Source organism: Dryobates pubescens, chromosome 2 (assembly GCF_014839835.1).
Source record: "Dryobates pubescens isolate bDryPub1 chromosome 2, bDryPub1.pri, whole genome shotgun sequence".
Lineage (NCBI taxonomy): Eukaryota > Metazoa > Chordata > Aves > Piciformes > Picidae > Dryobates > Dryobates pubescens.
Window position 1 is genome coordinate 42506880 of NC_071613.1, and position 12093 is coordinate 42518972.

At 41.6% G+C, this 12093-nt stretch overlaps 1 protein-coding gene across 3 annotated transcripts in view; it reads left to right on the forward strand.

Moving 5' to 3' along the window:
• The window catches only part of RALB (RAS like proto-oncogene B), a 48704-nt gene extending 44229 nt beyond the window's left edge, over nt 1-4475 (forward strand). For all 3 annotated transcript variants that reach the window (XM_054176164.1, XM_054176169.1, XM_054176157.1), the window contains exon 5: nt 201-4475. In XM_054176164.1, the coding sequence (XP_054032139.1) occupies nt 201-320 (120 nt within the window). In that variant the 3' untranslated portion in view covers nt 321-4475. The remainder of the gene's footprint in view (nt 1-200) is intronic.
• The last annotated feature ends 7618 nt before the right edge of the window (nt 4476-12093 follow it).

The window sequence follows — 12093 nt, forward strand, 5'->3', positions numbered from 1 at the left end:
TATGATTGTGCTGCTCCTTGTCCCTGCTTGACATTCTACATAATTCTGACGTTGAGTTTGTCACTGGAATCAAATGTCTAGCCTTGCTTCTGCTGAATCAGGTACAGTGTGGTGCTATGTTTTTATTTGCTGCTGAATGCAGTAGTTGTCTGCTTTCTGGTGGCAGGTCTTGTTTAATCATTCTTTTTCTTCCCTCCTAGGTATTCTTTGATTTAATGAGAGAAATCAGAGCAAAGAAAATGTCAGAAAACAAAGACAAGAATGGCAAGAAAAGTGGCAAGAACAAGAAAAGCTTTAAAGAAAGATGTTGCTTACTGTGATGCTTGGGAACTGTAAATACTGATCTACAGGTGGCATGGATAAGATACCACTAAGGATATAGGGCTGGATTCATGAAAGGAAGTCTGTATTGACTCCCTTTATCTTTTGCTTTGCATATCACACCTTCAAAATGTGAAAAGAACTTTGAAACCATTTCTGGTATCCAACAAAACCTATGCCTACTTAAATGGAAATGGGCTCCGTCTTCCCAGTGTCTTTCAAAACTAGAAACACTTTCAGAACTACAGTTCTTTTGCTTGGTCATACAAGATGCTTTTATATTAACTTCTTAATACACTCAGATGTTTCTCTTGAACCTCTACTAGCCTTAATAAGCACAGCTGTTCAGGTTCAAACTTTTTTCTCCCCTACTGTTGCTGCCCTCCTTGATGTTGCAAACTTCAGAAAAGCTAGATGACATCTGGTGAATTACTTGAGTCTCCATCTTCTGTTAGTTGTCACTGATACTTCTTACTCTGAAATCTGCTGGTTTCCTTCCCATACTCCATGTAAGAATTAGCAACTGACACTTAAGAGTCAACTCAGAACAAACTTTCTTCCATGTTCTGTTTAGTCAATACAGTATTCGTGAATCAAGCCTGTGGACTCAATTCAGACTTTCTTTAGTCAATGCAAAAATTGATACTTAAATACTGGCTAGATGCATTCCCCACTAGTTTGTCTTCTCATCCTTAAATTAGTGGTATGGAGTGAGAAAATGACTAAACTTTTTCTTCAGAAGGAGTATTTTGCTGCCATCCCTTGAAAGTGCTGATTTCTTCCATATATTGTGCCTAGACTAAGTCACACTCACTGCATCTATCATCCCTCCCTGGTACTGGAGTAGTGAAAATCAAAATGTTGACTCCATCGATTTTGTTTATATTAGAACACTTGTGATCATGTTGGAAAGCAGGAGTATCTGCATCTGTCTCTTGTCTTGGTGAAGATGAAAACTTTGAGAAAGGATGGGTCACACCACACAATCATGACTTGGAATAGGTGAGGCATACCTGCTACCTCTCAACAGTTAGCTGGCTAGTGAGTTCTATGGTGTCAAACAAGTTAAGCAGTTGTCACATCTGTTACTGTTAATTTTATGTGCACTATTTCCAATGCAAGCAACCTAGCACATGGGGATGTGTGTTCAGTTTTACTCAGTTATGCAATGGGGGTCACGTACTGGTCAACAGAAACCAGCCTAGAAATGGGAAAGTCAGTATTTAGCAGGTCCTCTTATCAGCTGACTGAACTGAGCTTTGTGATGCAGTTTGAGTGCAGTTGCCAAAACCCAATTCTGCCACTGTTTCGGAAGGTAACTGTCTCTTCTGATTGTGGAGGCTCTCCATAAATGATGGCTATCTTCCATTTTGAAGGAGTAGAGAGACTTCAAGTAGTGACTGTACCTTGCTTGACTGGATGCTTAAGAACAAAACTTACTTGGTGAAAAGGGGTGTGTCATGTGGCTGTTCAGTGAAACAACCATGGCACTAAATTAACAAATAGTGTTTCTTCTTGAGGTGGTGTAGTGAATACTGTTCAGTACTTAGTATTGTAATTTGAGGCTGAAAGAAAATAACCCACATTTAACATGTACTAGATTATCCTGGTGCATTCCACCTCTGGTCTCTAGAAAAAAGTAAGATGTGTTGGATATCAGAACCTCTGTTGGCCTGAGGTTTCACAGGGGCTTATCACAAACTCATTGTCTTCCATAAGTAGTTCAACTTGTCAGGCAACTAATTGGACTGGGGAAGCTGTACTAAATAAAAGGTGCTGTAATCTTTGTTCTTGTCAAGTTAAATTCCTTCTTTGTTAATCTCTTGTATGCACAGAAAAATATTTTTAAGCAATTCTGGAAATACTTCTCTGAACAGGGTGAGTAATTAGTATTGCAAAGCCAACTTGACAACACAGTTTTGAAGTGAAGGCTTGTAGCCTTCTGCCTGGTGGAATTTGTCCCTTGACCTAAGCACCTAATGGGACACTTGGAGCTGTGACCCTTTTAACAAAGTTTCCCCTTGAACTTCCATGGATAAAGCTGATTTTTGAGTGCATATTGTGTATACAGCAAATGAATGTTTGTTTCTGGAGGAAGGCACCTCACTTAGGTCGGAGTTTAGTTGAGACTTAAAGGCAGAGTCCTAAATTAACCTGAAGGATAAACAACAGTTGAATTCACATTACAGGCTTAACTAGGTCAAGCTGCTCTGAGGTGGATTGTAAAATGTGTCTTAAAACTGAATAAGCTTTCCTTGCGATATGAATAATGAACTCAAGGACGCTCACAATGAGCAGCTCAACTGTATTAGCTTGAGACTTGCATGTCTTGATCTTTGATCTCCTTAAAGTACCTGACAGTATTTGATAGAACAGATGAATTTCTACTCAGAATAGTGAGTCTATTACTGGTATTCTCACAGTCCATGTGCTGTCCTCACTCAGGTTTTTTTAACTGATAGAACTCCACTGCTGAGGCAGACTTACTTGGAAGCAGCTTTTTACTATTCCCCTTCTGTACTTGTGACAAACTTCAGTTTAATGTTCTAGTCACAGCTGAAAACATGGCTACTTCATAACAGTGGGCAACAAGCATTCCAATTTGTACCAGGAAGGCAATAAAACTCTGGTGGACTGGAATCCTGTTGCCTCCACCTCATATAGTGGAAGTGCCTGAAAACATGCCCTTCAGATGGTAGCAATATGATTTGAGGGTTCTTCAAAGACATCTGGGTATGCTTCCCTGGACAGCAGTGGACGTGAATGTTAGATGGGTTGACTAGAGTAAATACAAAATGGTGCAGAAAAATCCTTGCTTTGGACTACTTGCAAATCAGCTACATGGGTGAGGATGTCTTTGGCAAGAGGGTGGTGGTGTGTATAGTGGCATATACTAGCCCTGCTGTGTAGCTGAGGCAGCTGAAGACTCAATTGAAGCAGATATACTCTAGCAGCCATTGTGTGTTATGTAATTAAGGACTAAGACTTCAGTCAGAATAATGTGTTCTTAAATCTTTGCAGAGCATGGCTGCAGGCAAGTAACTGGATATTTGAAGCTGGAGGTCATGCAAGACTTGACTATGCACTTGCACTTAAGCATTCAAATATTATTCTTGTGTAATGGCTTAAAGTCAGGGAGCTGTTTACTGCTATATGCAATCTTCCATATGTGGCTTAGCTGTGGGTGTGTATTCCAGCCTTCCTTCTGGTTTGAGCAAACACCTATGAGAAAAGCCCCCTTTATAACAGGGCTAAGTTATACAAAAAAAGCAGGTTAAACTCCAGGAGTCCAAAGGCAGACTTGACTCCTGTTTATCTCTCCAGATGAGTGCACAGATGCAACATGAAGCACATCTCAAGTGACTTGTGCCATATGTGTTCTGTATATACTCTAATGCACCTTTACTGCAATTTCTAAGTGAACACTTGCCTTCATGAAGAGAGATGTATGCATACATTTACTGGGCATTAAACTTCTGTAAGATGTTAACAGCCATCTGAAGTTCCAGTTGAATCTCATCAGACTAATACAATGCTTAAGAATACTCTGGGCCTAAGACATAAAGATACAATCTGGAATGTAAGGGGCGGGGTGGGGTGGGGAATGCATCTAACTATGTGCTCACCAAGATCTTTTTTTAACACTTTACAAAGCGCTGACCCACTGCTTAGGGCTGAGAGGCCTACCAATTACTGCTCAAAAGAAGATACTGTTTATCAATTCAACTCAGAGCTTGAGTAGGCAGAAGCTTTCTTCAATTGCTATAAGCATATGTTGCTATGTTCACCTCCTGTTGACTTTATAGTTAAGAGAAGGAGGGAAGAAGAACAAAAGCTATGATTTTTTCACTGTAATCTCCACACTTCATGGAATGGCAGGTGTTCCTCTTGGGAGGGGAAGGTGTTATCTCAAACACCAAGAAAGAGGTTTAGTGTAGAGGAAGTGATTGTAAGATATAATGAAACAGCCTCTAAACTATGTATGCTATACAATGTAAAATTTTTCTCTTGCATAGCTTCAGAGCTTTGTCTCTAACTTGCACACAATTTTAATGTCTATAAACTGGTCACTTTTCATTATCATGCTAATACAAGTGATTTGTATTACTATTGATAATAAAAAGAAAAACAGGCTTAATATTTGTTTGTTACTGATTTTTGCATGTCTAATCCTTGAAGGCAACCACTGAATTTCAGTGTCTGGAACTAACCTTTGTATCAAATATCTAACATGATTATATTACTGTGGAGGGGAGGAGGAGGTGACTAAGGCCTCATCATCAGTTTTCTGCAAGTGGTCTGCATATGCTTCAGAACTGAACTGGTACAGTAGTTTGATTTGTTTGCGGTTAGTTTTCCACAACCTAATTGGCTCGGGGAGCTTATATCAGCTGGGTAAGTGATAGAGATGCTTTCTTCAGTTGTTGTGGCTCAGATGACAAAATAAGCAACATTGTCAGGAAATACTGGTCTTCAGTCTTCTGACAGACTCTTCTCTACATTGGTTTGAAATGAACAAACTGCAGCAGAGAAACCAAGGTGCCTGTGAAGCAGGATGGTTCAGGACAGACTCAGTACACTGTTGTGCCATTTAATTTGGAGTGGTATAAAACTGAGGTTTAGGGGAAACTCCAGGTGCAGCTTCTGCTGCCACGGCTGTACAGGCTGGAACCAGAGCATCCCCTAGCTGGTGACTTCTGAACAAGGATTGTAACAACTTGTTTGCGTAGTGTTTGCCCTGTGTTTCAGAATGCCATGGTGGTTTATGTAGCTTTGTTTTCTAGTGAAGTAATTTAAAAACAAACAAAACCACCTAAACAAACAACAACAAAAATACACCAACCTACAGCAGAGAAAAGGTAGCATGAAAAACGTGCAGGGGGCAAGAGAGGGTTTTGAACACAGCAGTATTACATAGCTGTACCCAAAGCCAAACTGGTACTGTTTACTTCAAGAATTTGTAATGCTTGTGAAGAACAGGTCTTTCATAAGTTGTAGCAGGATGAAACTGGAGAAAATTGCATGTACATGGCTTGGCTGGGCCTCTGTGCTTGCTTGTGTTCTGCTGCCTCAACCACAACGCTTAACTGGTGTAGTTCTTTGTGCTAAATGCTCCGAGAATTTCTGGGATGGTACAGGCTCCTCTTCCTGAGAACTGTTGGCTCCACCTTGTGGCTTTAAGAGTTAGATGCTCTACCATGGAGAGGGGCTGTCAGCATGCTCAGACAAGCATACAAGAAGGAGCTGCTATTAATCTGCTACCTGAATTACACGTAGAAAACCACACTAACTAGATTCTTCTGTTCTCATTGTTCTGCCGTATGATTCTTTCATGCAGGAGGAGACCTCGTTCTAAATTAAAATTTTCCTTTTGCATGCAAATGCTCATGTTAATTCTTGCCTAAACATTTGAGTGTGCAACAGAACACCCAATTTCTCATGAGGATGGTGGCTTTACGATTTCTATGGCATTAAACCCGTTTGCATTGCAAGTGTAAGTTTGTTCTGCTTGCTGAGCACTGATTTGCATGCCAGAAAGAATACTTATTGTTCCTTGGGACTGTGCAGTACTTCACAAAGCATTTTGTTTCTAAGGCTTACTAAAGATTCTGGGTTTTCTTTGAAATATCAAGCCTTAATTGGGGGGGGTGTGTAATATTCTAATAAAAATTTTTCTGTTTTTCCCCCCCCCTTGTCCCTCTGTCTCTTCTCCCTCCAAACTAGTCTGTGGGAATAGATCTACTAGGCAAATACAACAAATGCCCTCTTAAACTTTGTAACTCCAAAGGGAACTGGAGGTAAAATCTGAAGGTGAGACTGGGGCTATATGTACTGCACTTGCTTTCCTGATAAAGTTGATTAATCTCCAGAGTTTACAATAAGTTCCCCTCACTGAGCTTTGTTATATGGCTTTGAGGCAGAATCATGTTTTTGATACAATCAGAGTTTATAGAGTTTGTTTTTAAAGTCTAGCGTTTGGGGTATCGGAGGCTTTATTCATCTTTGCTTCATAGGCCAAATACCAGAATTCAAGGACAAACTTGTGCATACATGTAGCATTGAGAGAGAAGGAAAGTTACTCCCTGCTGTTTAATAGTGTTCTGTTTTTGTTTTAAAATGAAAGCACATACAACAAACTCAGCTTGCTGTTTGGATGAGTGTTTTTAACCTGTGGTCTGTATGAGTACTCTGTAACATCATTACCCTCCCCACAAAATGATGGTGTTACACTTTCTACACATGTAAACAAGGAAAACAACTGTGGATTGGGGGAAGGAGTAATTATCTAAAAAATAGCCAATTTTTTTTCATCTTTCTAAATGAAAAAACATCATGGTAACATTGCAGTTTTTCTCCTGAAAGTTTGACTGTTTAGTTCTAGAGAGGCTGAGAACCTGTGAGAGATGGTTCTGGTCAGACACAGACCCCAATGACAAAAGCATCTTTGCCCAGAACAATGAGATTCACAAATCAGAATTTAAAACTTTGTTTACTGCTTGGTAGGCAGAGCTATGAAACCAAAACCTACTAGGTTGCTAAACAAATACCTCCAGGGTTCCCTGGTCACGGGTGTGAAAGAACTTCTTTGATTCTGGAGTCTCCATTTTAATTTCCTTGTAGGCCTGCTTGGTTCTTTGTCATTGGATATTTGTCTTTACCCTGGGGTTTCAAATATTCTACTTGGGTTCAGACAGCCTAACTAAATGTGAGTCCCTCTTTCACTCCTGGTGACTGTACTTTATTTAGGTGCTGAGTAGTGCCACTGGATGACAGGCACTTGCATCCTCAACTACAGTGAGCTGCCTACTTCAAGCTCAAGACTGCAGAACAACAGAGTGAATCAGACTAGAAGAACAACTACCCACAGAAGGATTATGAGCACTAGGAGAGCTGGGCACTTCAAACTTCCCTAATGAAAGCTGCTTCCTACCTGAGGAGCAGCAGTAAAGTATGTGATTCACCTATTCCTGTAGTCAGGTGAGAGCTTTCTTATATGGTACTTTGAGTAAATCCACCTAAGCAATGGCAGTAGTACAGCAAACACTTGTGGAGTGGAGCATAAAACTGTGCCTGTTTGAGTTGTTTTGATTTGCCGGTTTTTCCCCCCTTCCCCTCCCTGAGCAGCATGGAGGGAGGAGGGCAGGCAGAGCTTCTCCTGCGTGGGAATAAAGGCCGCGTTTGCAGCTTTGCCTCAGGAGCTTGAAAACCATAAGTAAGGCCTCCAAAACTACATTTAGTTTAGGAATAATGAGATGCTTTAGAAAATGAACTTGGAGTTCTCTTTCACAATCTTTTTGTTTCCAAGCTTTTTGAGCACACTTGCTTTGTTTGCAAGCTTGCTTTCTTTGACAATGATGGTAGAAGTATTTTTTATTTTTTATTTTTTTTTTCAATGAAAACAAAGATGTTCTTATGCATGCTAATTCCAGCACCTGGGGCATACATCTTAAAATATTGTGGCATTTGGAGAGGAGTTGAAGCAGGACATGTGAAACGCTCAACTTTAAGCCCTGTTTCTACTGGGTCACCATCCTATGCAATAGGAATCTGAAGGATTGCAAAAGCTGAAGCATAAGGACCCCTGTTGGTGGTCCCAGTGTCTGTCTTGGCAGCTTGCCAGGAGCCCAAGGGATGCACTTAATTTTATTCATTAGCATATTTTTAATCAAATCCATCAAACCACAATGTTTCCACATGTCTCTCCCATGGCAGATGAACAAAAATAGGTCAGTGCTCAAACGCACCTTTAACATGCCACAATTCTGCAGCTTGCTGTTCTGTAGTTGCAGTTGGACAGCAAGTGACTTGTCTTCTGTATCTGGTGAAAAGTTGTGATGAAGACAACTTCACTTCTCTCCAAAGGAGGAAAGCAGGTGGAGTTTGTCCATGATACAAACTGCTTGCCAGATGATGCCCAGTCAGAGGGCAGGAAGAGCTGCCTCTGAATCCTCTCCAGCTTAGCTTCAAACTTACTGCATTTGCTTAATGTTCATTTCTAGTGAATAATTAAGCAGGTTGTAATGTCCGAGGCTGAATATTCTGGCCCTAATGGAGCTTCAAGACTGCTTAAACTTAATTTAATAATAGGCTTTTTACATTCTTGTCACCTGTAACCTACCTTCATGCTGTGAACCGATCTCTAGCCAGGCAAGGAAAATGTTGCAGTATTGAGATCATGTTCACACTTGCAGCTGAGACGTGTCTTGCCTTGTTTCTTATCTCTGAATTGTTCATAACAAGAGCTAAGTAAAAATTACTCTTCATGTTTTTTACATGAGCTTTCAAAGTTGGTTCTGGGTGGGGTGAATATTGCATCAACATCAAGTTAAAACTTATCTTTTGTTCTTTTTTGGAAAGAAATAGGGATATGAGTTCCAGGGGAACAGTCTTCCTCATGAGACAAAAATTAGGTAAAATCAAAAGTATTAAACAGGTTTGGAATATTTGAAATGCAAGTCTATGACAAAGGGATGCATGCTTTACTTTGTCTTTATTCCTAAAAACAACCAACCCAGGACTTTCTGTTAACCAAGTCAGTTTAGGTGGTCCTGAATGTAGAAGTCAGAATGGATTTGCAGCCTGTTCCTAGCTGCGGAAAAGCTTAGGAAGCAAAAGGTGAAAATCTCTGCAGCATCCAGGCCTGTTTCCAAGCAGCCCCACCTCTGCTAGTAACCCTTTCCTGCTGACAACACCGTCACCCCAGACTGTAGTCTAATTGACATATGTACAGAGCAACCTTGCTTCCCTCTGCTGCTGGCAGATTCTTCCTTTTGGTCAAGGGAGTTGCAGTTCTGCTTGTTTTGGGAGCTAGCCCAAGGGATAAGGGGAGGAAAGATGTCTTAGCAAGACTAATGATTTTGGCTTCCCAGTTAAAGGTGCTAGGAATTTCCTGCTAGGAAAGCTTTTAGTATGCAGTGTTGTCAGAAGCACAAAGCTAGAATATAACCTCTGAAGTCTGAAAGTCCAGAGTGAGATGATGGCCGTCTTTGTTGTGTGGTAGGTGGTCTCTGCTAAATAGCAAATCATCCTAGCCATGAGAATGGGGACCTTTCCCTCCATCTTTGTTGCAGGCCTGTAGTACTTCACAGCAGCAATCACATTACAGGCAAATACTCTGCTTCTATGAATTTGCTTTTCTGTTCATTCAATTTCTCCACTTGTGCTGTAAGAGTAGTTCCCACTGCCATCAATCACATGTTGACTTTCAAGTTAATACATAGTTAAGTGTTTGCCTTGTCTAACTCCACCTGCTCTTACACCTGTATTCTTTTACTGTTAAACAAATTCAGCCCTGTTACTTAGACACAGGATAAGCTGCAGAAGGACCAATTTTGCTACAGGCTTAATCCCACAAGTTTGGTTTTGCCTTGTCACTTAAGGAGAGGGAAGACTCACCTGGCAACTTTAACTGGTGATGTCCCTGCTCTGCTGTAATGACTCTTTTTTGGCAGACCTTGATCTGTACATCATTTAATGTGCAGTGGTTTGGACTCTGGGGGAGCTCCATTGGCTATTGCTTTGTGGACTGGTAGCATGGCAATGGTAGGGTTCTTTCAGTTTGTGGGAATAGGACTTACAAAAGCTTTTGGGCATTTGCCTATTCTCAGTAGCCACTACAGGCTCTAGATCTGCCTTTCTGTAGTGAAGCTTCCTGTACCATGCACCACCTTGAGATAGCAGCTACCAAAACCAGGAGGCTGCTTTGCTGCCTGAGTAAGTGATGGGGAGCATAGCTCCTTAAATCTACCTTGGTGGGGAGCTGAGGATCCCTTGGGCTTCACAATTCAAGTTGTCTTGGCTTTCTTCCAGGAATAGAGTGTGGGTCCATTCGTGGAAGGGAAAGGCAGGGTGGTTGGCAGAGCAGCGATGTTTTGTATACACTGCGTTCAGTGCTCAAAAGGCTAGTGCTGAACCGGGGGAATTTCACATGGCTTAATTCCTTTCTGCCCCAGGGTGTGTGTGTGTGTGTGTCTCCCCTCCTAGCAGTGTGTGCTTACCAGGGCATGCTCCATGCCAGGAAGGGGACTGCCTTTGTCCTCTAAAAGCTGGTCTCATGTGAATTGGCAAGTTCTAGGTGTGTTAGCTAGCAGGGTGGGAAGAAGGAAAGCCTGGCCCTGTGGTTCTCTGAATTGTCTGCCTAGAAAGCTGTGGGGTCGTGTTCTCTTTGGTCGTGCACTGCCTCAGCTGGAGGCTTATGAACATTCCTGTCCCAGCATCGCCACGTAGCCTGCTCCTTCGTGTTCCTTGGGGCTCCTGTCAGGCAGGGAAGCAGACTGAGCCCAGCTATTCTTTAGTGAACTGTTGGACTACTAACTAAATTAAGGTATAAAGGAAAAAAATAGCCCTATGCCCATCCCTTCCACCCACCTTGAGCTCATTTAGAAAAAGGGAAGAGAAAAAAAATTATTTATTGCTGCATTTTTGAACACCTGATCTGGAAGGTGGGCAGACTTGAAAACACCTGCTGCACTGAGTCCTTGGGGAAGCAAGTCAGATTTTCATCTAGTTATTGTAAGGGACTGAACTCCAAGATGGATGCAGCCAGCTCTACAGTGCTCAGAGACTTCTGCCTTTCCACAAAAGCCAGTGGCAGGTATCTGGGCATCTCAAATACATCATTGTGGAAGTCACTACCACATCAGATACCTGAGGTTTCTTCACTTTTTACTATGACATAAGTGATTTTAACATATAAGGTCAAGTAATGGAAGAATTCAGCATCAGCTAAACTGACAGATTTGACAAATTTCAAGTTGAACTAGGAGAAGTTGAATAAGGCAAAACAGCATCTTACATCTCCTTGAGCTTTTTCTTGACTTGCATACACAACGTGGTTTGTGCTGGGAGTTACAGGGAGTGGACATACAACAAATACTTCTCCAAAGTGGAATGGTGAGCATCAGCCTCGTTTCTCATGAGATATGTCCAAGCAGTTCATCTTGCTGTGGTAAATTTACTTCCTTGCCATCTAGGAAACACAGGTAAATTGCATGCAACTGTAGTGGTGATATTAAACAATTTGTCTCTCCATTGTAATGGCATACTATTGCCATTTCTAGTGTCTGTTTTGTGGTAGGGGAAATACTCTGACCTAAGGAACACGTAAGAAAATGAAACAAGAGCCCTTAGGTGTAGCTAATGTTCACCTTGTCACGGTAAGGAGGCTATCTTGTATCCTCTAATACAGGGGTACTGTGATACCTAAATAATCATCTTAACTTTCCCCAAAATATAACATCTGGAGAGAGCTAATATTGCTAATTTTTATGTGGCTTTAGCACGTCTCACCCTGAAGCACCAGAACCATGGAACTCCGGGCCATAACTACCTTCGTATATACCTCAGAAGGCCACACTAAATGAGGTTGTCTTAGGGAAGTCCAGCTGCATGATAGCAGCTGCTGCCTTATGCTTCCCTAAAGGGAAAGTGGGGCTTGTTTTGGAGTGTGATGAGACCAAGTGACTACAGGCCTTCATTTTCTCTTTCTTGGTGCCCTTCACTGCTTTTGGAGAGGTGGCTCTGCCGAAGAGAGTCTCAAAGGCTGTGCAGCAGCCAAATACACCGTCTATTGGAGGGACAACACATGCACAATTTGGAGCAAGTACCAATTTATAAAAACTTCTAGTAAAGAGAAGTTGTACAGAATGGAAGAGCTAATTGGGTTTGTGTTGGGCTGCTTTAGTACCCACACTGAAATTTGGCCAAGGAAATGAAGCTCACACCTTTCACAGTTGCACACAAATAAACCAGTATTTCCAAGGGATCTTTCAC